Here is a 24,249-nt window from a genome sequence, read left to right on the forward strand (position 1 = left end):
GCGAATCAAAATCAGGTCTGAAACATCGACATATATTGAATAATAGCTTTTGCAATAAATTCAAGGTATTCTGGAACTTATTATTGAAAAATTCAAAATCTATTCTGTTTATAAAGGTAGTCTATAAAAGTAATATAATATTTTATAACATTATATTATAAATATATCATATAATATAAATAAAATGTTTCAGGTATACTACATTTTGTTTATTATATATTTTAAAAATTACATTAAATTATTTACACAGCTTTTTAAGAAAAATCCTAGAATTTTATATTTATTTCGGAATTAATAATTAATCTGAATTAATATGAAAAAATTCAATAATGCTTTTAATAAATTTATTTAAACTATAAATAAATTTTAATGCTAAAAACTTAATTAAATAAATTTTAAAAATTTTAAATCATTAAAATCTATATTTTAGAAATTGTATATTTCTATTGAGTCTTGATAGAATATTAATCTAATAAAAATGTAATAGACAGAATATTTTTCTTATTAAATTGTAATAATATTCTTGACTTCTAACGTTTATTTCTTTCTTTTAAATATTCCTTTTTTTATAGGAACATGCTTTATTCATTCTTTTTAAATTCTGTATAAACGCCATTCAATTGAAATGTTAACAATTTTGTTTTAAAAATTGAAATTTCAGACAAGAAATTATTTTTTATCTTGAGTAATTAACTGCAAATAGCGATAAAATTCTATTGATACAGCCCTGTACACATATATATGAATAACGAACACATGAATAACACAGCCACCTCATCAAAGACGCAAGTGGAAAACATGTAGCAAAAGAGGGGGGAATACAGACTGGTCACGATATCAAGTTGGGAGTAAAGCTCTGGAGTTCATAGAGAACATTCCTTCACAATATTTCTATTCGAAAGACCTGCTAAAATTTATTTCAACTAGTGCTACTTTTACGTTTTTTTTTTTGACGATTATTTCTAAAAAATATTTAAAATGCTGCCGAGACGACGAGTCATTGATCTTCTGCAAGTCATTTCATCTCAATCGTAAGTAAATCACCGAATATTAAACATTTTCATATAAAAAAAAGAAGTAATATAATAGCGACGTTGACAAACGAATCACAAAATGTTATCATAAATTAATATACATATAATAAAAATAAATTTAGTTAGAAAATATATTTTCACTTGTTGTTTAGCATTAAATATAAACAATTATAAATATAATATTTTGAATATTATTAACATTATTAAAATAAATAAAAGTCATTTCCATCGGCTTTTCCTCTCTTTTCGACAGCATTATATAAGAAAGAGAAGCGATATGATGGTAGAATATTATGATATTGATGACAATCTCAGTAAGAGGAATCTACACAAGTCAATTTATAAAAGCAGCGCGTGATTTATTAACTGAATAGCGGTAGATCTATTTTGAGAAGAAAAACAGAAGTATTAATGGCAAATGCGGATCGTAACATTTAAAACTGAACTTGCTTTAAATTTATAGATGCAAATGTCCAGCGCATGGTAATCCAGGAGCTACCAGTGTGCAGGAACACGGGAAATCTCGAAGCACTGCAACAAACGTCGCGGCCGACAAAGAATATGCCTTTGAGGTACAATTTGTATAAGGAGAAAGAAGTTATTAGCAATCTTTCTTGCAAGCTTATTAATGCGTTGATTTTATCACACCGAGCGATTATGAAATCAAAGACCTCCTGCATACGTTGTGTACTCAGATAAGAAATGTTTTTAAAGCAACCATACTCAATTACTGCTTTTCAAACTTCTGATAATAATTTTAATAATTTTGATAATTTATCATATCGTATCGTATCGTATGAGATAGAATACAAATATTTTAACAAAGTTATTTTATAACAAAATTTTTAGGTAAAATAAAAAAATTTTATTTTAGATCAAATATAATATATATCTTTAAAAAAATTTTAGTAACGTCAAGAATATATAAAAGACTGAACCTCTTTGAATAGTTTATTTATTTTCTTATCATTAAGACTTTTGATGATAAAAATGTAATAATAGATTTCTATTAATTTATACATTATGTTAATTATTAAAATTTATTATAATTTTAGATGGCATGTTCTACAGTGCGATATGGAATAGGAGTAACAAGAGAATTAGGAATGGACATACAAAATTTGGGAGCGAAGAAAACTTGTCTAATGACGGATCCTAATTTGATAAATTTAGCCCCTATGAAAACTGCTATTAACAGTCTCTCCAAATATGGAGTTCATTTCGAAATTTATGACAAAGTACGTGTGGAACCAACTGAAAAAAGCCTACAGGATTCAATCGAATTTGCTAAGCGGGGGAATTTCGACGCTTTTATTGCGGTACGTATGCAAAAAGTGATAAAAGCGATAGAAAAAGATAAAGTTTTGATATATCTTAATATCGCGTTCTTTGTAAAATACATATAAATATTTACATGTAATACATATAATAATACATGTAATATGTAATATGTAATACATATACATTATTTTTATATATTAATTTTTAAAGTAATTTTTTTTTTTATCTCGATTATATATTAATACAGGTTGGCGGTGGTTCCGTGATGGATACTTGCAAAGCGGCAAATCTGTACAGCTGCGATCCAGATGCCGAATTCTTAGATTACGTAAATGCGCCAATTGGAAAAGGAAAACCAATTCAGATCCCTCTAAAACCACTCATCGCCATTCCGACTACCTCTGGTACCGGTTCCGAGACTACTGGTGTATCTATTTTCGACTATCGGCCACTGAAGGCCAAAACGGGTATCGCAAATAGGTAATATTCATTATATATATATATATATATATATATATATATATATATATATCATTGGAAAAGGAAAATATAAAAAAATTAATTCATTAATCGTAGATCTCTGCGCCCAACATTGGGAATTATCGATCCTCAACATACCTTGACTTTACCGGAGAGAGTATGCGCTTACTCTGGTTTCGATGTGCTTTGTCACGCTTTGGAATCTTTCACGGCAATACCCTATACAGAAAGGACACCATGCCCATCGAATCCAATTCTGAGACCAGCTTATCAAGGCAGTAATCCTGTCAGTGATGTCTGGGCGAGATACGCTCTTCAAGTTATGCGCAAGTAATTAATCAATCAATTATGCAAAATTATGTACCCAAATTATGCAAATTATGTATATCTGCGTATCTCTATTTTAAAAATATAGTCTAGATCAAAAGAATTTTCGTGATTAAATTTTTATCACAAATTAGAAAAATAAAATCACAAAATTTTATATTAATAATTTTTTTAGATATTTTTTAGAATTAAATCTCAATAATAGTTTATTGCTTACACAGATACTTTAAACGAGCAGTTTACAATCAAGACGATTTGGAAGCAAGGAGCCACATGCATTTAGCAAGTACAATGGCAGGCGTTGGTTTTGGAAACGCTGGTGTTCATCTCTGTCATGGACTTTCGTATCCTATTAGTGGAAACGTTCGAAACTTCCTACCAAAAGTAATTACAAATTTGAATTTATATATAATCCTTTTACTATAGCACTATATTTTAACTTGCACAATATATATATATTTTAGATTTCATTATTTTTTATATCTTAAATATAATTAAATATTTGTAAAATTTTTTAATGTTTATTTTATATATTTATTGTATATCACAATGTTATTTAGGGATATAGCAAGGATCATCCTATAATTCCTCATGGTTTATCTGTGGTAATCTCCGCACCAGCCGTATTTTCCTTTACCGGAAGTGCATGTCCAGAGAGGCATCTGGAAGCTGCAGAATTGCTCGGTGTAGACATCAAAAATGCCAAACGAGCAGATGCGGGCAAAATTTTAGCCGACACGGTGAAAGAATACATGCGCGTTATGAAAATCGAAAATGGTTTGACAGAACTTGGTTTTAAGAAAGAAGACATTCCTACGCTAATTCAGGGCACTTTGCCTCAGGTAAATATAATTAACGCGTGACATATACTTTACTAAACAAAAGAAAGTAACATATAAAACATAGTAACCCCCAATATTTTACATTCTGTCTTTTAAAAACGTATATTAAATTTATTTTTTTCTTTTCTTTGCAGCATCGAATTACCAAATTAGCGCCACGTGAGCAGTCTGAAGAGGATCTTGCACAATTATTTGAAAATTCATTCACCATTTTTTGATAATTATTAAACGTTTAACAAGATAAACATTTTGTTAATTGTATATAAATAAATTGTAACACATAAAAATTTTTATACAATAAAAATAAGATTTTATTTTTAAAAAAGCATGTATTTTAATATAATTGTAATCAATTATGGATTTAATATATATTCGTAAAGTTACTAGAACGGCCGATTAGTAATCGGCGGTACAAAGTTCAAATCCGGCCCTCATTCTACATATTTGCGAAACTTTAAATCTCGCAATTTTTCAGCAATATTCAGAAAATATATAATAAAAGAACCTTATTAATATCCTATCACTCCACATTTGAAAAAATAAACGGCACTTCCTTCATTCCTAAGGAAGATATCTACTACGCCAACGTAAATTATAGTAATTATATACTTTGTCCTATTCTAGAATAGAACCCGGCCTATTTGTAAAATATTTGATTTCCTCACTCAAATAAAATGCACAGAAATTGAACATTGTAATCTTGAATTATGAAACAACACACATATATAATATAAGGGAACAAATATTTAACTTATAATGTACACCCATAGCTATGTTTATTAAAATAATTCTAGCGGAATACAAAAGAATGATATTGTATCAGTAGAAGGAAGATATATGGATACGCTTTTTGTACGTATTGATGCGTAAAATAGCAATATAAAGGTCAATTACAGTACGTACGATGTATCAGAGGAGGAGTATAGGAATCCCTGTGAGGCTATGTTCCGTTTGAGCAAACGCTATAAGCATTTCCATCTTCCTTTGGCATATAACGAATAATAAAGTTAGAATGATGCTTATAACGTGTGAACATCAAACAGAACATAGAATGTCTAGGTATCAACATATGCTACATCTCTTTCCGAAGTTGGCTTATTGTTTATAGATTCATTTAAACCTGTCTTTTTTATATTGCTATCTGTAATGCCTGAATCATCGTACATTACTCGAGATGTATTATTATTAGCATCGAAGACATTAATATGATCGAATTTTTTTGGCTCATTATCTCGTGATAGCATGGTATTAACTGTAATTTCCTATTCAAATATTCGAATGTATCAACTAACAAACACTGTTCATTTTAAAATTCGACAATTACTCATATAATTTATACATCATACAATTTTATATTAATCTGTCAAAATTTGATAGATATAGAAAAAGAAATAACTTCTAGTAGTATTCTTTTCATCATACCTTGATTATATGTATCAGCTTTTTTTACTTGTTTCGTCTCAGTTTCCTATAAAACAAATATATAACAAAATGAAATACAAGTCATACTCAGCAAGGCAGAATCTTAGATACCTAATTTTATTTATATATATATATATATATAATTGTAAATTAAAAAATATTACATATGTATGTATGTATATGTGTGTATATATATATATATATATATGTGTGTGTGTAAATTCAAGATAAATATTGCTTATGTATCGCAAATGCAGTTATTTTTAGTAGACTTGCAATTTAATGACTCAGAGATAAAGATACATCTTTAACAAAAAAATATATGTGTACAAGATGTGTACAAGATAGAAGAATTTTTCAATTAAAAAAAAATTATGAATTGATCAAATTATGAATTTTGATCAAAAAATGTCTACTCACACATTCAATTTAGGTTCTGTCAAGTTTATTGGTGCTTTTCTTCGTTTAGGGCGATTCGCACATACATTGCTTTCCATGCTTTGTGGACTTTTTTCCTCGAACGTGGATTCTTTTCTGTAGTATTATAAATCCAAAACGTGAAATTGTGCAACTTACGACTTACAAAAAATATTTTATTATGTAATATAATTATACATACTCGAGATTATTAGCATTTTGGGTATCATTAGGTGTCAATATCTTCGGCTTAACATGAGATTCATTTAACTTCTCCAATACGACTTTTGCTGTGCTCGGATCTCGACTGTTCTTCGATTTATTTCTTTTCTTCACTTTATTGTTAACTGTCACCGAGTCTTTAGAATTTTTCATTTGTTCTTCCATATTTGATGTTTTCGATTTCTTATTTTTGGAATGATTCTTCTCTAGCGATGTTGACATTCGTTTGTGATCATTAATAACGATTAATGGCAGTTTTATTGTGATATGATCGTATTCGGATTGATTTAAATTACGATTTGATACTGATGCTACTGGAATATTTGTAACCCTTGGTATTGTGACGGTTACTTCGGAATCAATTTCATTCTTAATTCTTGAGGAATCATTTATCGCGGAGTCCTCTAAAACAGGCAGTCGTAATTCGTCGATATTGAATTGCGTGTTTTGTGCTGGTTGACGCAACAACAATGTAAAGTCTTCCAATGCTTCAGAATGTTCTTGTCTCATCGTTACAAAGTTCGTAAATTTCATTACATTGTCTTCTGCATTATCTAAATTTCTCTCATGATTGTATATAGATTCTGTCGGAAGTATCTCGCAGAAATTACTATCTATGTCCTCATGCAGATAAGATTTATACTCAGTGTCATCGGCAACGCCTCTTCCCGAAGTTGGCGTATTGTTTATAGATTCATTTAAATGTGATATCTCTTCTATATTATTGTCTGTAACGTTCGAACCATCATACATTATTATTCGAGATGTATTATTGTTAGCGTCGGAGACATTAACATGATCGAGTTCTTCTGGTTCATTATCCCGTGATGGTATAGTATTGTTAAACAGCCAACTTGGACCCTCTAACGGATCCTCTTCTTCCCAAACTCTAGTATTATTCCGCGACAGTCGCGAGTTTTCTGTTAAATTTAAATTCCTATTAAAATCTTTATTAGAGATCTTGTTATTAATTTGAATATCCGAATCCTTTTTCGATGTATTTGCATGCGTCTCATCCTCTTCCTCATTCGAATTAGTAGATTGCGATTCTGGCACTGTGATATTTCTAGTTGATAAATCTTGAGGCGCATCATTGTTTTCCTGATTGTCAACGTTAATCTGGCTTCCAATTATCTGTAAAGAAGTTATAATAAAAATTACTGCGATAATAATTTAAATACATGCAATATTTCGAGATAAAAAAATAAATTGCCTTTGTGATTGAATTGGTAAAGACATCTATCGCGAAAAGAATAGAGATATTTAAATTTAAATCTTGACCAAAGTGATATTTTTCGCAATGGATTATTTACAAATTTACGAAATAACATACTTAATATCAGTAATAAAATTGATTATATTAATTTACAATAAAAAATTATTTTGAACCAGATAAAATGTTTCTTATAGATTTTTGGATGTTGAAACAAAATTTTTCCAGCACGTCAGATTTCTAATATCGCAAATAATTGAAGTTTTTAATATAAAAAAAAATAACTTTTTTGTGATATTTGAAAATTTTTTTTATAAAGATATTTAACAATGCTGATATTTATCTCTTATTGTTTAAAAAATAAATATTGGGCATACATTATATAGAAATAACTCTCCTACAATAACAATTTAAATATTTCGCAGTAATATGTTTTTAAATTTTACTATAAGTTATACTTACAGTAATATGTCCCGCAGTTGTTGGAGTTTCATCGGACCATCTATTTCGTGACCGCGAAAAGGATACCGATAATCTTTTCGAATGATGACTTCTTTTTCTTCTTAATCTTTGTTCGTTTTCTGCATATGTAAATATTAATTAATAATTATAATATTATTAATGATAAAATATAGAATGTTTTTATAATATACTATACCATTAACTCTGGGTGAAGAGATCCTTATTCTTTCTGGTAGTCTGCACGGGCGACCATTTTCCTAATTATATTTAGAAATTTCATTATCTTTCAATTTATGTCATTTTTTATAACATATATAAATAAGTTAAATATATATATATATATATATATATATATATATATATAGAGAGAGAGAGAGAGAGAGAGAAAGAGAGAATATAAAATAAATATATACATACGTATCTAAGAGGAGTAGTGGCTAAAGGAACGGTAATTGGTGATCTAGTATCATTAATCTCTTGACTTCTATTAGGTGTAGCTACTTCTTGTATATCACTTAGTCTTGATATATTAATATTTTCCATATTAACTCGGCTTAAATTAATCGTGGGCTTAGTAATAGTGTGCCCACCTACCATAGGTTTTACCACACCTTTAGCTGGCGATTTTGTTGAAAATCTGTTGGTTGACTCTTTGTCTAAAATATATTTCAATAAAATGAAAATAAAAATTATATATAAAATGATCTAGAACATAAACAAAAATACAGATTGTGAAAAGTTAAGATAAGATTCCTTACTTCCAGCTAGAGTAGTAGATGACAACCTAACAGTAGCATTGGAAGCAACAAGTTCTTGACACATAGAGATAGTATTTGTCATATAACCAGTCATTGTGACTAACATTTTCAATACTTCTTTTGCATTAGTCAGAACATTGGAAATCACAGTCTAGAACAGACAATAAATTTAATTAAGAAAATTATAGAAAAAGACAAATCAAAACAGACAAATCAAAATTTAAAAATAAAAGATATATAAATATAATTTAAATATATTTCATCTGTTTTAATTTAATTGCAATTCATTTTGATCATGATAAAACATCTGATATATGCATGAATAATTCTTATTTCTACTTTTCTTCAATTTATAAATAAGCACAAGATCAAATTTTATAAAAGAAAATTTTGTGAAAATTTATATAAAAAATTTATCCTATTTTATATAAATATATATAATATTGAAAATATCTAAATACTTTTCTACATTTAAATATCTTTTTCCTTTTTTTCTTTTTCAATGTATGTTTCTTTGTATAATTTCAAATATTTTATAATCAAATTTATACCTTTATTTCTATCTTTTGATAAATAAGTTTTCATTTTACAAAATCATCTCCTTATATATATAAAATTCCTTTTTTTCAATCAATTAATATAGACAATACATGCTTACATTCTGTGTATCGCATATTAGATTTAATTGTTGATTTTCTCCAATTAGCTGTATATTTTGTGTAAATAATGATTGATTGTTCTGTTTCTCTTCTGAAAGTGCCTTGGCCAAATAACAATTATTGTTCTTGATTTTTTCATATACTAGAAGAAAATGATTTTATTAATTAAATGATAAGTGATTAGTTAAATATCAAGAAAAATATGTTGAGAAAAACATGAGATGAATAAAAATTCACTGAAAAAATTTAATTCTCTTACATGGTCTATAAGACTGTTCCTTGTAATGTCTCCTCAAGCATTGCGTCCTTTTGGTAAGCACGCCAACTCTTTTAGCCTTTCGAATCGGCATTTTCGGCATGTTGCAGTTACTATTTGATGACTCGTCCAACGAATCTAATATAAAGACAACCAAATGAAATAGAAATTATAGTGACTGTTTCTGTATCCTAAAAATTTTATCGTTCTCTTTTGACATTTTACTGTAGGTAATGAATCAATTACCCGAAACATATCCAAATTTATCGAAAATTACGTAAAATAAATCTTATTGTCGTACTTTAATATTGATAAAAATACAATATGCATCCCCCTTCTAATAATTCTGGGGATACTTACCTTGTAGCTCTCCGACTTTTCTAGCGTACAGAAAAATCGTCGTTAGATATCCTTTTGCTTCGCAAGCGATCAGTCCAACATGATGATCATGAATATCACAACGATACCTCGTCCTTTTTTTGAGTTTGATTTTTCTGTTCTGACTTTTAACGAGGCACAATACGGATAAGATAAATATGGAAGAATAGAAAACTAAACGACGGCTATGTTCAGCAGAAAAAAAAGTTTTGTGACTGTTGTAAGATTCTTTAATATGATTGGTTTATACATTTAGGACCGGTGAGGAACTAAAAGCAAGAACCAATGACTGCGTTCAGCAGAATAAAACGTTCAATAAGCGATTATTAATTTATTACAGTTGGAAATGACTGAATTCAGAAAACATAATAGTTGAATAATTCGTCAATGTAATTAGTATAAATTTATAAAAAAAAAACTTCTTAAGTAAGTTCGTTTTAATATACTAATACGTTTTAATACGGCTCTGTGACAATTATGAATAACCGTTCTTATAACATATGACACGAACTATGTATTTTCAATACTAGCAGTGACTATCAGTTAATATTATATATTTATATTATATATTTACATCTGTGAAAGCCATTGCGTGAAAAAATTTTAATCATAATTGTAAAGGTGCCTTTTCATGCTGACGCTCGACACTCATTTTTAGCGATTACATGATCAAAATTAAACAGAATAGTGAAATCTGAATGATCATTTTTACTTTAAAGTATCTTAAAGTTGTAAGTAAATTGACCAATCAGAGTTCATCTATCCTCTTTACAATCCAAAAAATAATCGAATGTCATTGGTCAATTTGCTTACGTCTTACGACTAAAATTTTTTACATGCAATGGTGTTTAAATACATAAGTGTCGGTTCACAATAAGTATTTAATCTTTAAACCGTAAGAAATTGACCAATCATAGTCGATTATTCTTTTTATATTCGATTATAATTGATCAATTTCTTACTTCTTAAAGCTTAAATCACCTATTGTGGGCCGACACTAACGTGGGACGTCTGCGTTTTGCGTCAGCAATAGTCAGCAGTTCGAGATTTTATATCGTTGCTAATTAGTCCTAAAACACTTACAGATATGGTAATTTCAATTTGAAGTATAAATTGGAAATTGGGTATATGATTGGATCAATAATCCATAAATTTTTTCGTATTCCTTTTTTTAGATATTAAACATTACAAGAAAATTGTATTCTTCAAATATCAGTTCTACAGTCGCACGTGCTACTGTTAGGTGGTTATCAACGACAGGTATCTCAGGTAAGGCTGCAATTCTTGTATTTCGGGTATTTTTATTACTAATAATTTTATTCTTTTTTTCACATAAAAGAGATAATGTATTTTTATAAATCATAAAATATTTTTTTATTTATCACATATAAGTAACAATTTTTCTTCTTAGCACATAAGTTTATGTTGTATAATTAAAAAAAAATACGCAAAATATTTTTATTTTTATATTTACTTTTTAACACAAAGTTTAATCACAAAGATTCAAAATTAATCTTAATTCTAGCATTTAAAAACACCAAGGAAGGAGTCAATGCACAAACAATCATGGATGATGAGATTCTTATAAAAGATGTATGTTTATACATTGTTATATATCAAAATTTTTATTGTTAGTGTTATTTTGAAATTAAGATTTATATTATATGTTATATATTAAATAGATTGATGATAATGGTGTGATAGTTTTGAATCGACCTAAGGTATTGAATACTATAAATTTGCCTATGGTTGAAAAGATATATTCCATTCTCAAACAATGGGAATCTTCGAAAAAACTAGTAATAGTAGAGGGTGCAGGTGACAAGGCATTTTGTGCAGGTGGCGATGTCAAATCACTTGTCTTGGCATTGAATGACCCAAAAGGAAATATTCAGGGTGAAGAATTTTTTAGAAGAGAATATACGTAAGTCATAAGAACACATTTTAAGAAATAAAATGTGTTTTTATCTATATGAATAAAGGGATTTTGTTCACAGCTTAAATCATTTGATTGGAACATACAAAAAGCCTTATATTGCTATTATTAATGGGATAACAATGGGAGGTGGTGTTGGATTATCTATACATGGCAAATATAGAATTGCCACAGAAAAAACTCTCTTTGCAATGCCAGAAACAGCAATAGGATTGTTTCCTGATGTAGGCGCGACTTATTTTCTATCTAGAATGAAAGGAAAACTAGGTATCTACTTAGGATTGACGGGACATAGGTTGAAAGGTAATCTGGATTACATTTTATATTTATGTTATATATTTATAAATTAGAGTTGGATAAATAATGGTTTATATTTTTAACTAACAAATTAAAGTTAATGGTCTATAAAATTGAATTACAAAAATTGCATGAGTAAAAAAGTAAAATTAATTAAAAATTACATTAAAATTACATTAAAATATTAATTAAATTAAAAGTTAACTTTAAAAATATTATTTATATTAGACTATAAAACATCAAATTTTATTGATAAAACGATTACGAAATAAAATAAAATTGTTATTTGGTAATACATTAAAAAGTTACAATATATTCTAAAAAGTAAATAAAATTAATAAATTAAGTTACTAACTTTGTAATTTTATTACTTTAACTGATTAATTAGCCAGTTACTATCCAACCTTGTTATGAATATATATTTCGTCCAGGTGTCGACGTTCTCCTTGCTGGAATTGCGACACATTTTGTGCCATCGGAAAAACTCGCTGATTTGAAATGCGATTTGTTAACATTGCGAGAAGTTGACATTGAATTGATTTTAAACAAGTATCAACCGAAATTAAATCATGAATTTAGTTTGGCGCCTCATATGTCGCAGATAGAAAATTGTTTTTCTGCTCCATCTGTTGAAGAAATAATTGAGAGGTAAAATGCAGCTATATATAAATTAATCGAATGAATATCTTTTTATCTATAATATAACATTGTGTAATCTTTATAAAGGCTAAAGAAGGACAATTCGGATTGGGCACGAAAGAATATGGAAATATTACTCAAAGTATCTCCATCTTCACTGAAAATTACTAAAAAAGCGATTGATGAAGGAAGTGGAAAATCCTTAGCGGAATGTTTAAAGGTTGAATATAGATTGGCATGTTCTGCCCTAAGCAAAGAAGACGATTTCTTTGAAGGTAATAGAATTTGGTATATTTGTGCACTTGTTTTTGGACCAATATTTTAATTTAATTTCAGGTGTCAGAGCACTTCTAATCGATAAAGATCAGAAACCAGTGTGGAAATCGACGTCTTTAACTGATGTTACAGATGAATATATAAATAAACGATTTGCAGCACTTCCTATGGAAAAAGAATTACAGCTTTGCACCAGCAAACTATAGGAATTAAGAGAAAAGTTTTTATATATATATATATATATATATACTATTAATGTACTGTTATGAAAATGTGTCCTTACAGGTTTTATTTTTGTACTCTAATTTTGTACAGATGAGATTTATATTAAAATTGTTGATATTAATGATTTTCAGATTTAATTTTTTATATTTCTCTTCGTAAATTAATCTATTTATCAGAAGCCACTTTACAAATGGCACAATGTACAATGTAATATATAAAATGTTTCATCAGAATAAAATAAATGAAACAAACGTAAGTACAACTTAAGTATCACGTAAAATATTTATTTTTGTGTTTGTAAGTTTGATCTTTTTATTTTGGAAACAACTCCAGAATCGTTATAAACTAGATTCACCATAAAAATTAACAAAATTTTCCCGCTATCTACATAATTATAAACAATTTCAATTTATAACAATAATTAATAATTAATTTATCCATTATACATAATTGAAAAATTATTTTGAAATATTAAGCATGGTATGCTAATTTTTAAATAATATATTAGCTAAAATGAAGATACACAATTTCGCAATTTGCTATCTAAAAAATGGTATATATGGTAATAGTAAAAACGGTAAAAAATGGTAATAGTCCTATTCAATAATTTCAATTAAGTTTAATAGATTTTGTAATATTGTTTCCTAAAGGGAAGTTATTTGTACGTATCCCACGTCTTTTGAATAATGAAATATTTCAAATAATATATAAAACATTGGCACAAATAGAAAATTGTATAGGTAAAAAAAAAACAAAGATAAACAACAGCAATTAAATATAAAACAGCATTCAGCAGCGTCGTTATGGTTCTAAGTTTTACATTTTAAATAAAGAGAAGAAAAAGAGCACCAATTAACAAATCAATCCAACTTTGATAAATTATACATGCTGTAAACTTACAAATTTTCAGAAATTATGACACATGTGATACATTACTTTGCATCATGACTTTTTTTTCATTACGTATAACATTATTAAAAATAAATCACCAAAAATAAATCTACAAAACACTTGGAATTCTTAAATAGTTTATTAGTTTTATTTTATCAAAACGTTTTTATTTCATTCTTCAGCACGTTCGATGACCATTCCCCTAATATGTGTGACTCGTAAAATGATAGGACCTCACGGAATATGTATGGGACTCGAAGTATCCAGATAAAGAGACATTGTGTTTGCCGGATTTTCCATGTATCAACGTCGAAGAAAGGAAATTAATCCTATTCTTCGCATGTACAATGTTCTCGATAATATTCATCTCGTGTCTAGTTGTGAAAATCGTCTCGAATTTTGGTTACTGCTTGTCCTTTTTTTTTCGATGAAATGGTATTTCCTCTCCTACTGCTGAATACACGTGAAGATTACAGTTCTGGTAACGGCATCGTTACCATAGGAAAGGGAAATGTATGATGAAACTGTTGAATCTGTCATGCGTATAATAATATATATGTTCAATCAATATACTGTGCAAGCCAACGGAAGCCTTCCCCATATCCCTGTCGCTTCAAAACTGAGCACATGAACAGTTCTAGCGGACGGCCGGGTATCTCACTGCGAGCAACTTTACCCTAAAAGTTTTCACAATTGCATCTCTCAATAAAAATTCTATTCATAAACTTTTTTTGCCAATCTACTAATGTAGCTTTATTAATATAGTAGAATTTGTATTCGTATTTATTCGGATTTGTGTAGTCGTACCTTTCCTGTTGTTTGTCCGTATAAATTAAAGAAATTTCTGAGCTCATCTTCTGAAGCCGCTGATGGTTTGTCAATTTTATTGCCTAGCACGAGAACCGGACACGCACTGAGTTGCTCATCAGTTAGCAACGCATCCAACTCTGCTTTTGATTCCCATAATCTTGTTCTGTCGCTTGCGTCGACGAGAAATACTATCGCGTCGACAGCTGGGAAATAATCCTTCCATACACGACGTGCTGCAAAGATATGATTTGCAAAGGTATAAATAATTGTTCAATTATAAAAAAAAATGTTTTAATATACATATGTTTTTTATAAAATATTTTTATTATATATATATTATATATATTATATATATATATATATATATATATATATATATATATATATATAGAATTCTTGTATACCTTGAGTGTGACCCCCAAGATCAAAGGTTGTGAATCTCATATTTCCGATAGACAATTCTTCCGATGCTACAATATAAAAAGAAAATTATAATTAATTAATATAAACAATAAATATTTTTATTTCTATTATTTATTCATTGTAATATGATAAAAATACTTTATATCTTGTAGTTTAAAGTAAAAGTAAAGATATATGTATATATTTAATCACATTATATGTATCAAGGAAATTGAAATTTTTATTGAAAAATGATTAAAACATTTAAGAAAAATTCATAAAAGTATAAATGTAAAGTGCATGCAAACATATATACAAATATATTTTTATAAAATAAAAACTGTCTATCTATTTAGATAGAAACTTAGAAGCACAAAATAAAATAAAAGTTAGTTACTTGGATGTAGTGTGGGCACATGTTGAGCTAAACGATCATCCTTGAGCATGTGAAGCAATGTGGTTTTGCCTGCGTTATCCAAACCTAAAAAGAGGAGCTTGCCACTCTTCTTCCATAATCCTGAAATCAACAGGAAAAGATTAAATGTAACAAACATGTAACAAACTTACAGGAAACTAGAAATAATTTTTTGAGATATAATGTTGCTAATAAAGAATGTCACATGAAATCATACAAATAAATCAATAATTTTTTATAATTTCTATATTCATTCATTTAGATACTAAATATATTTATCTAATAAATAATATTACTCCTTTAAAAATAATTAAAATAGTTTATTTGTATACGAGATTATAAATAATGGTTATAGTTCATGCAAATAAAAATATTACTACAAAGAGTCATACATGATTTATAAATACAAATGCTATTTAAGATTATTAAAGAGTCCTATATCTTTTTTAAAAAAATCTCTTTTGAATGAAGGAGGATTATTGTTATCTTTGAGTTATATGATACAAAAAGAGTTTTATTTTATAATTGTTCTCTCAATGAAAACTCTAATTCAATGAATATTACCCCAATGAATATTACTCCAAATTAAATTCTAGACAATCATTCCAGTGAAAAAATCTTATTAACAACAGATATTTATAATCTCTGAATGCTCCGACTGTTATTATAATGGAGTACAATTATGATATTGTAAACAGATTGAGATTTCCTCAATCATTGAATTATCAAATAGCAGTGAATTAATGCGAGAAAAGTTGTACTCACCAAGATAATTCAGTACTCCGGCGAACCAATCCCAAATAAACATATTTGTAGCTGCGATAATACGTCGTGTACCGTGCTGCGTACGTATTAACTAACGAATGACTCTGCAACAATAGTGAAGGCAAGTTAACAAGATACCACTGTCTGGCAGCGTGACCGATTGACCGACACTCGACCGCCACTGATTCTTCTTAAATCTATTCTCGCAACCTTGAACGCAGAGAAAGCGGTATGAGGAGAGAATGTAAAGACAGATACCAGTACGTCGTGAGCGTGATCGTCGTCGAGACAGTCGCACGCGTTCGCTCGCGTGTCCCAGCGATTTAATTCCTCTCGCGGCTGCACTTCTCTCCACCTGCCCGGGGACCTCGTGTTTCTTCCCCCCCCCCCCCGCTGCTGACAGCTTAATTAAGACGTTTGTTTAACTTTAACACGCGAGAGGTACAGAAAAGTGCAGCCGAAGTCGGAGCGGAACTGCGATGTGGAATTTATGACGATTCACTATTCTTCTCTGCCATATGATTGATGGGTGATTTATGAACCCAAGACGACAGCTCACACACCAGATTTTTGTCTCTTTCTCTCTCATACACACTCTCTTTCTCGTTTACTGACAGACGATTATAGCCTCTCGTGAATCGATGAGACACGAGATCGGCGACCGATCATTCGGGGAATCACGCGCATCACGTTGAAAAGCGATAGCTGGAGGCTTATTATTAGCCTACGTCGACGTATGTTTCACGTACCCACTGTGAAAAAGGCGTACGGAGGCCGCGGGGACGGAGAAAAGTACTTTTCCTCCCATAGAAAGAGCAGTCCGACCACAGAGCCCCGTTGGCTGGCAGTTGGCACTGGATGACGTCTACTTCCGTTCGCCATATTGCTGTGAAATGATTGCTGCATCATAAGCGCGAAACTTTAAAACATCTCTATTTTTTTTTTTCATCCTATTTCTAATCGTATATAAGCCTATTTTTTATTTTATTATTATTAATTTTTCTCTACATATATGCTAATTTTGTTTCGTGTCACATGATATATAAACATCCCAATTCTCAAAACACAAAGCTATCTTTTCTACAAGAAAATTACAAATTTAATAATCATTCTGAAAAAGAAATTTTTCAGAATAAAAGTAAAAAAGTAGATCCTATCCTGACATATTTTATCCTTTTAATTTATGAAAAAGAGCATTCAGAATTTAAAGGCATATTCAGTACAAACTTCACATCTGCTTGATAATTTAATTTTTTTATTAATAAACGTGTTGAAAATTATTTGCTTCTCGCATTATAAATTAGCGCACTAGTTAATCGAGAAAAAAAAATTTTTATAAATACTTATCTGCTTTACAACATCAATCTTTATGTCAGAAGCACTGAGAGGTTTTATTGCAAAAATAATTTTTATCTTATCTGACGTCTTCCAAGTGTGTGTATAGAGAACGAGAAACAGAGAAGTTATGAAATGTGTAATTAGAAAAGTAACGTTATCGAATTTCAAAACAAATAGCTCATATTTAAAACTCAAATAGCTCATATTTATGCTAATTATGATATTACAAAATGTGTTATCGGCTCATATCTTAATATATCTTTTTTCAAGCGTATTCGTAGTTTATTACATTTTTCATATAACGCTATATAATGAATTATAATACTATTCTACAATAATTATTAAATTAATACTTTCTAACACTTAAATTAAGAAAGTACCGTTAAGAAAATTAATAATTTTATTACAAATGTTAATAAAGTTTGTATTATCTTCGAGCTATTTGTAACTTAATGTATCGACATGGTGCCAAAAATTACAAGAATATTGTAACTGCTACAATTATTTACATCGCATAAGCGAAGGAATTTAAAAAAAAAAGAAATTCGCTACATACAACATTCACGATGTCAGATTGTGAAATGTACAAGTTTTAGTTGTTTGAATCAAAAGATTTGCTTAATTGCAGATATTAAATTTATCTACAATATTATCTGTTCATGTTATTTGCACCAATATCGAATTGGATAAATAAGTTACAATTTGTCTACAGCGCGTTTGGATTGGTTTTATTTTTATGAGATGAAGTAGACGATGGCATCCCACTTAATTTACTGGGTGATACAGGATATGTCTTGCCCGTCGAATCATGCACTGTGTTGTTATTCTGAAACGTAAATATATTTAAATTATTGCAGTATTGCGTGCTTTTATCGCGTTATAAAAACAATTTAGGATCAATTTTATCTTTGAAGCGTCCAAAGTATCAATAATATAAATTATTATAAATTAAATCCTGAATATTAAACTTCGAGAGAAACAAACAAAACATAACTTGCATAAACAAATACAGATTATCAAATTAGACTACAGTATTTCTTCATTCACATTTTTATTTTTCTCACAAATATTATGTAATTAATAATGTTAATTATTCCTTCAAATATTTCCTTCAAATTAAACAAACAAGAAAAGCTCTTTTTACATAGAATAAAATTGAAATAGTATTGTAATATTCATGTTTGTATTATATTACATAATTTTCAAGTTATCAAATTTTCAAGTCTTTTTTTTTTGTTGAGCGTTTACATCAACGTTACAACTTATTTAAAATTTTCCAAATTCAAATTTTACGATCCACGCTTGCCTGGCATTACCTGCTGCAGATTCGGATTTGCATCCGAATTTGCAATGGCATTATACGTGGGCTGCCAATAATGGGAACAGGTTTGCATGTGTGTTGTCCAATGTGACTGCTGGCACGGATAATTACAATAAGCAGTGTTCCAGCAACAGTAAAACATTGCTTCCTGTCCGCACTTGGCGCACCATTGCTTCCGCTTGGTCTCCTCAATACATCGAATCTTTTCTTCTTCGACTTCCCTGCGAGCTTCCTCGACTGATCGCAGTTTCTCCGCTTCTAAACTCGCGCGCATCTCACGCAGAGTACGATCTGAAATTTATAACATTTCTTGAGGTGTTTTTGCAATAATTATCTGTCGAACGATTTTGCAAGAGAGAATAGGAACATACCGGCATTGTGTTTCAATTCAGCTAATTGTTGTTGGTGTTGCCATTTCATATGTTCAATCTGCATCCGCAAGAAAAATATCGTCGACTGATAATTATCAGCAGTACCATTCTCACCATTGCTGCTTTCTTGAGCCAAATCCTTGTATGCCTCTTCCATCAAATGGCCCATTTTTCTCGCGAGTTCGTGCGCATCATGATGCAAACGTGCGCTAATCGGCCCGGCTTCTGGAGGTAATAATTGATATGTGGACGACGTTTCTCGTCTAACTGAAGAAATTGGAACGGTTTCATCCGTGTCTGGTAAGGGATGTTGAATGTTTTGTGAACCATGTAATCTAACAGGGAGACTTTTCCTAGCCTTGCTTTCCCTTTTTAAAGGCGAATTCTGATGTCCCTCCTTTGTCATCTTGTCGGTGATTACATCTTTCTTACTCTGATAATCGACTGTCGATGTTTGTTTCGTAAAGTCAGATTTCTCATTCACCATGAGAACCACGGATTTATCCGTCACGGGAATGATCGGATTCATCGGTGAAACGGCGTGAATGACAGTCATATTTGGTGCAGTAGAGAGCGGCGATTGGGAAATGTCGGGTATGCTCTTTTGTGTATCCAATGATTCTTTGTTATTTTTCAACAGAGACATTTTAGGCATGACTTTGCTCGAATTTGATTTCTCATTTTCTTTGCTCGCGGAAGCAGAGTTTAACTCTTTTTCTGCATTCAATTTATCAACAATCCGCGTTTTTGGCTTCAGCACTTTACTCTTTGTATTCTTCGTACTAACCTTCGCGTTTTCCATTTGGGAGAGAGCCAGTTTGGGATTAATAATATTTTTTAAAAGGTTTCTCTTTTGCACTCGCGTCATAGTCATATCGGTCGGTGGTATAGCAAGTTTAGGCAAATTTTCCGTAGATGATTTTACTGCATTCTTCGTTTTCTGTGAATTGTTCTTAATACTAGTGTTAGGACTTGTCCTGTTATTTTCTGTGATATTATCCTTAGGCAGACTACTTGCTCGAAGCGTTGATGTCTTCGAATTTCTTGATTTTTCATCTTTCATTGTTTTATTTTGAGCAAGTTCTTGAGGGCTTGATTTTACCCCTTGATCTATTTTCTTATCTAATTTACTAGTACTACTATCTACATTAGTCTGTGAGATTGAAGTATCCTTAACATCAATATCTAATTTTTGTACTTTTGGCGCTGCAGCTTCACTCTGCTTTTCACGGTCAACAATGGTCTTTATATTACGTTTCGAATCAATATCCGTTTCACTTATATCAATCGACTCTTCACTCTGTAATTTACCTTTAATGAAACTCCGTTTTTTCTGAGGAAGTTTTTTCTTTGGAGAAGTTGGAGAAATATCAGGATTAGAAAAATGATTATTAGGTTCTAGAGGATTGTAATTCGGTAGCATTAGCTGTATCTGCATTGGATCGTTTGGATTGTACTGGATTTTAGGCGGTGCAAATTTGAACTGGCCGAACATAAGCGCCAGTTTTCTGCAATGCCGAGTGATCTCTCGCACACATTCGTCCATATCAGTTTTCCGTTTACGAGGCTGTGGTGCGGGTGGCTCTTCGGAATACAAGTAGAGATCTTTTGGTGACACCCAAGCACGGTCGTGTTCACCGAAAAAGCGAACGTCTACGAATCCTTGAGAGTTCACGCGAGGCATTGCTTTTGCTGGCCAGAACGGGAAACCCTTCAATTTGGCCCATACAAGTGGATGCGGTCGACGACAGGGCTCGACAAACCACGAAGGTTGAGGCCTCGACAAGTTCCGACCGTGCGCATAACAATCGGGACAGGCTTCGATCTCCGAGACTTCCTGACGTGCTACTTTAATAAGCTGCTTTGCCGCATTTGTCAGTTTCGATGTGTCTGTGTAAACTCCGCCACCTATAAATATCAACAGTGAATAAACTTTGTCTATTCAATTTTAATATTCATGATCTGTATAATTTAAAAGGACAATGAGTTTACATACATGTGTTGAACACGATACAATTGTGTTGAATCCACTTTGCATCAGCCATGAACGCATCGGTACTGCCGTAAAGTTTAGATTGTACATTTGATTCCAACAGGCTTAAGTCCATTGGTTTAATAACATAATCCAGATAATTTGGCACTTCTACGAGATCCACTGGTTTGCAAAATGGTTCAGACTGTATAAAAAATAGAATTTAATTAGAAATATACTAAATAAATGAATTACAATGACATTACAATACTTAATAAAATACTTAATAAGAGGATATACGTACACCTGGATAATCGCATAACCTCTCAACCACATGTTTGAGCAACATACACAATTGATCGATTGACAATTGTGCCATAGCCAAGGAACGCGTCTCAGCATTTTCTGCTTTCAAGATGGTAGCGCATTCTCCACATATCCACTTCTCCAAGGATGATGGCATACCACCTATACATTTGCGATGCCATGAACGAGGACAGGCAGTGCAGAAAGCATCAACCTTCTCTTTGTGACATCGCCAACAAAATCGATCATTGCCAGGCTTCAGCTTTTTCCTCTTGCTTCTAGTCCCACTCTCCTCCATAAGAGATTCCATCGTCGTCGGATTGCTGGAAATATCAATTTTTTTTACATCTAAGATATAATATCAAAATTATTTGTTTTTTATGCAAGTGTAAATTTTTATAAAGATGTAATATTCTATGCTAACCTTGTAGGTTTTCGCTTTCGTTTTGAAACGGTTCCTTCCTTAGTCGAAGTATCCTTACCACTCTCACTCTTGATACTCCTTTCTTCATCTGTATTTTTTGCTTCTAAGGCTACATTTTGTGTCTCCTGTTTCTTTTCCATCTTATCATCGTCTTGCTTATTCGTATCAATTATCGACGACTTTAAATCTTCTCCATTTTCATTTTTTACATTCAGAACCTCACATTTCGTTTCTGAATTATTTTTTTGTATTATATTTTGATCGGTTGTATCTAATATTGAATTCTTCTCTTTTATATCGGTTGTATTATTCAGCTCATGCTTATGCTGAACTAGTGGTAAAGTAATTGGTGATTTTTTCTCATCTGTCTTTGATTGTGCCGTTGCACTTGCTTTATCTGTGACAGAAGACTTTACCAACTCTTCGCTATTCTCATGGGACGCCATTTTGATCACCTTTTGTAACAATGCGTCCAGTTGATTTCATTCAGTTAGTTTAAAAAAAATTAAGCCTACTCTTTCTAGCTAAACTTCTTGCACCGTTCATCTTTCCTCTTTTTTTTCTCTAAACATAAAGAGATAAAGAGGAAAGATGAATCGTACAAAAAATTCAGTTAAAACGAACAGGTCTCTTATTAATGCAGATATATGCTTCATATGGATCCATATATATTATCTATTTATACAAACAGTACTTATGTTATCACAGCAATATAGTCGATAATAGCTATTATAATAAACTATTAAACTAGACTGTATGGATATAGATTTATTTCATTAATACTGATACAAAGATAAACGGTAACAATATTATTTCGTTAACTTTATGCCTGCAAGATTACCTATAAACTGCTGCATTACTAGAGGTAATTCAGGAAGCCTTCACCCATCCCGGGTACAAACTCAATTGTGAGATATTAGCATCCACGCAACCATAAAGTATCAGCGTGTGGAAGGTACTGCGAGAACGCACGCGAATGCGCACGAGATGTCGAGCGTAAACAGATCCTTTACCTTACGGTGATTCTAGGATTCCTAGGATGCGTCCCTGATCGTGTAGTTGACCGTCTCAGAATATCCTCGAAATCGCTCCTAGCGCGGCCTAGTGGATTGCAAACGTTAACGAACGTCGTATCCCAACGTCAATCGAGTCGTATCACTTACTGTCTTGTTCTTGTTCCGCTCGGTTCGACTCGACACCACACTAGTAAAGCTCGCCGTCTCTCTCTCTCTCTCTCTCTCTCCGTACACTGGCGCCACCCATCGATGGTGTCCCTGACGTCGCGTCCCGATCACGTGACGCTCCGTCCGTCTCTCGCCTATTTTTCAATCCCGTGTTTTTCTATCCGCCCTTCATCAAGAGATCGCTTCTATTAGAAGCCTAAGAAGTCAAACGCACGAGTGACAGATATTATTCATGTCTCCATACAATCCGTAGCGATTAGCGTGATTTCTTCTCAATCGCATCTTCCACACGTCTCTCGAGATTCTCCGATGCTACTCGCTCCGTTTCTTCTCCCATTCGAGCCTCGATCTCACTTGAAATGCAGAAAATGTAACGCGAAAGAATTCCAAAGAACGCATCGTTTATCATGACTTACCATTTTCTTTTTTCTTTCGAAAATTTCCGATCGATTATTATCGATGACGGAGTCTTCCCTTTTTAAGATGAAGCATCGTGCCTGCCATTGACAGCAGCGAAAATCGAACGGTCGCGCCTAGGAGACTCGTTCGATTAATCAGCTACACATCCTGACAAAGGCGATGATCTTCAGGTAACGCATTACATCGTGTCGGCCTCGCGAAAAATTTCTTCCTGATTGTGGCATTCTCGCTATTCAATTGAAAACGAGGCGAAATTAGATCGTGCGACTGGATCGATGGAATCATCAAATCGCCTCAATGATGTAAACGCGAAACGTTCTCCTCGTTTGCGGATTCGCTGATTAAAATGTGACAGATCGAAGCTCTGATTACACCGCAACTTCTACGTCGCTCCGTGCGTGTCCGCAGGTTATGTGACCACGGTCACGTGGTGCGTGCGATAACCATAACCTAATCTTTCTTTCTCGCTTTTCTCTCTCCTTCTCTTTCTCTCTTTGTTTCTCCAC

At 31.3% G+C, this 24,249-nt stretch overlaps 5 protein-coding genes across 14 annotated transcripts; 2 read left to right on the forward strand and 3 right to left on the reverse strand.

Moving 5' to 3' along the window:
* The first annotated feature begins 806 nt into the window (after positions 1 to 806).
* LOC105428988 (Type III alcohol dehydrogenase) lies at positions 807 to 4,289 on the forward strand. Of its 2 annotated transcripts, none has more exons than XM_089084869.1 (8): positions 807 to 1,031; positions 1,498 to 1,606; positions 2,090 to 2,353; positions 2,563 to 2,795; positions 2,892 to 3,125; positions 3,344 to 3,506; positions 3,683 to 3,964; positions 4,099 to 4,289. In XM_089084869.1, exons 1-8 carry the CDS (start codon positions 979 to 981, stop codon positions 4,180 to 4,182), a joined length of 1,422 nt encoding a protein of 473 aa, XP_088940995.1. In that variant the 5' UTR covers positions 807 to 978; the 3' UTR covers positions 4,183 to 4,289. The 2 variants fall into 2 exon arrangements, with proteins under 2 accessions (XP_088940995.1, XP_088940996.1); XM_089084870.1 differs by lacking the exon at positions 807 to 1,031 and adding an exon at positions 1,392 to 1,410.
* A 979-nt stretch (positions 4,290 to 5,268) lies between these two features.
* Positions 5,269 to 10,118, reverse strand: LOC105428917 (uncharacterized). Of its 2 annotated transcripts, XM_011641522.3 has the most exons (10): positions 9,734 to 10,118; positions 9,377 to 9,511; positions 9,117 to 9,259; positions 8,459 to 8,609; positions 8,118 to 8,356; positions 7,897 to 7,957; positions 7,701 to 7,819; positions 6,006 to 7,159; positions 5,807 to 5,920; positions 5,269 to 5,432 (listed from the first exon to the last, which is right to left on the reverse strand). In XM_011641522.3, the coding sequence occupies exons 2-10, from the start codon at positions 9,474 to 9,476 to the stop codon at positions 5,411 to 5,413; spliced, it is 2,103 nt and encodes a 700-aa protein (XP_011639824.3). In that variant the 5' UTR covers positions 9,477 to 9,511; positions 9,734 to 10,118; the 3' UTR covers positions 5,269 to 5,410. The 2 variants fall into 2 exon arrangements, with proteins under 2 accessions (XP_011639824.3, XP_088940994.1); XM_089084868.1 differs by lacking the exons at positions 9,117 to 9,259; positions 9,734 to 10,118 and having other exon boundaries at positions 9,377 to 9,513.
* A 565-nt stretch (positions 10,119 to 10,683) lies between these two features.
* Hibch (3-hydroxyisobutyryl-CoA hydrolase) lies at positions 10,684 to 13,248 on the forward strand. Its single transcript, XM_011641520.2, has 8 exons — positions 10,684 to 10,841; positions 10,927 to 11,020; positions 11,277 to 11,344; positions 11,434 to 11,675; positions 11,749 to 11,990; positions 12,416 to 12,632; positions 12,711 to 12,898; positions 12,960 to 13,248. The coding sequence occupies exons 1-8, from the start codon at positions 10,839 to 10,841 to the stop codon at positions 13,103 to 13,105; spliced, it is 1,200 nt and encodes a 399-aa protein (XP_011639822.2). The 5' UTR covers positions 10,684 to 10,838; the 3' UTR covers positions 13,106 to 13,248.
* An 887-nt stretch (positions 13,249 to 14,135) lies between these two features.
* Sar1 (Secretion-associated Ras-related 1) lies at positions 14,136 to 17,310 on the reverse strand. 3 transcript variants are annotated; one of them, XM_089084871.1, is made up of 6 exons: positions 17,157 to 17,310; positions 16,408 to 16,511; positions 15,625 to 15,744; positions 15,230 to 15,295; positions 14,823 to 15,058; positions 14,136 to 14,692 (listed from the first exon to the last, which is right to left on the reverse strand). In XM_089084871.1, the coding sequence occupies exons 2-6, from the start codon at positions 16,448 to 16,450 to the stop codon at positions 14,576 to 14,578; spliced, it is 582 nt and encodes a 193-aa protein (XP_088940997.1). In that variant the 5' UTR covers positions 16,451 to 16,511; positions 17,157 to 17,310; the 3' UTR covers positions 14,136 to 14,575. The 3 variants fall into 3 exon arrangements, with proteins under 3 accessions (XP_088940997.1, XP_088940999.1, XP_088940998.1); XM_089084873.1 differs by lacking the exon at positions 17,157 to 17,310 and adding an exon at positions 17,023 to 17,141; XM_089084872.1 differs by lacking the exon at positions 17,157 to 17,310 and adding an exon at positions 16,666 to 16,956.
* Positions 17,311 to 17,653: 343 nt separating this feature from the next.
* Positions 17,654 to 24,171, reverse strand: Zmynd8 (Zinc finger MYND-type containing 8). 6 transcript variants are annotated; one of them, XM_089084864.1, is made up of 9 exons: positions 23,740 to 24,171; positions 23,303 to 23,676; positions 22,981 to 23,240; positions 22,140 to 22,703; positions 21,714 to 22,038; positions 21,434 to 21,614; positions 19,438 to 21,345; positions 19,178 to 19,357; positions 17,654 to 18,571 (listed from the first exon to the last, which is right to left on the reverse strand). In XM_089084864.1, coding segments are annotated over exons 4-9 (3,042 nt in total). In that variant the 5' UTR covers positions 22,586 to 22,703; positions 22,981 to 23,240; positions 23,303 to 23,676; positions 23,740 to 24,171; the 3' UTR covers positions 17,654 to 18,569. The 6 variants fall into 6 exon arrangements, with proteins under 6 accessions (XP_088940990.1, XP_088940989.1, XP_088940988.1 ...); XM_089084863.1 differs by having other exon boundaries at positions 19,062 to 19,357; positions 22,140 to 22,594; positions 23,153 to 23,240; positions 23,740 to 24,167; XM_089084862.1 differs by having other exon boundaries at positions 19,062 to 19,357; positions 23,153 to 23,240; positions 23,740 to 24,167.
* Between the last annotated feature and the right edge of the window lie 78 nt (positions 24,172 to 24,249).

Source organism: Pogonomyrmex barbatus, unplaced genomic scaffold (genome assembly GCF_055798465.1).
Source record: "Pogonomyrmex barbatus isolate J1 unplaced genomic scaffold, ASM5579846v1 scaffold9, whole genome shotgun sequence".
NCBI lineage: Eukaryota > Metazoa > Arthropoda > Insecta > Hymenoptera > Formicidae > Pogonomyrmex > Pogonomyrmex barbatus.

Coding starts and splice junctions, on each gene's coding strand:
- LOC105428988 (XM_089084869.1), top strand. CDS start 979: ATGCTGCCGAGACGACGAGTCATTGATCTTCTGCAAGTCATTTCATCT. Junction 3,126..3,343: donor GCTCTTCAAGTTATGCGCAA/GTAATTAATCAA, acceptor TTGCTTACACAG/ATACTTTAAACGAGCAGTTT. Junction 3,507..3,682: donor TTCGAAACTTCCTACCAAAA/GTAATTACAAAT, acceptor AATGTTATTTAG/GGATATAGCAAGGATCATCC.
- LOC105428917 (XM_011641522.3), bottom strand. CDS start 9,476: ATGCCGAAAATGCCGATTCGAAAGGCTAAAAGAGTTGGCGTGCTTACC. Junction 7,160..7,700: donor CAACTGCGGGACATATTACT/GTAAGTATAACT, acceptor ACTTCTTTACAG/ATAATTGGAAGCCAGATTAA. Junction 5,921..6,005: donor CAAAATGCTAATAATCTCGA/GTATGTATAATT, acceptor ATAATACTACAG/AAAAGAATCCACGTTCGAGG.
- Hibch (XM_011641520.2), top strand. Junction 11,345..11,433: donor ATGAGATTCTTATAAAAGAT/GTATGTTTATAC, acceptor TATATTAAATAG/ATTGATGATAATGGTGTGAT. Junction 11,991..12,415: donor GACGGGACATAGGTTGAAAG/GTAATCTGGATT, acceptor TATTTCGTCCAG/GTGTCGACGTTCTCCTTGCT.
- Sar1 (XM_089084871.1), bottom strand. CDS start 16,450: ATGTTTATTTGGGATTGGTTCGCCGGAGTACTGAATTATCTTG. Junction 15,745..16,407: donor CGGAGTACTGAATTATCTTG/GTGAGTACAACT, acceptor TGTTGATTTCAG/GATTATGGAAGAAGAGTGGC. Junction 14,693..14,822: donor ACGGACAAACAACAGGAAAG/GTACGACTACAC, acceptor GAAAACTTTTAG/GGTAAAGTTGCTCGCAGTGA.
- Zmynd8 (XM_089084863.1), bottom strand. CDS start 22,585: ATGGCGTCCCATGAGAATAGCGAAGAGTTGGTAAAGTCTTCTGTCACA. Junction 21,346..21,433: donor TTGTATCGTGTTCAACACAT/GTATGTAAACTC, acceptor TGATATTTATAG/GTGGCGGAGTTTACACAGAC. Junction 19,358..19,437: donor TGAATTGAAACACAATGCCG/GTATGTTCCTAT, acceptor TATAAATTTCAG/ATCGTACTCTGCGTGAGATG.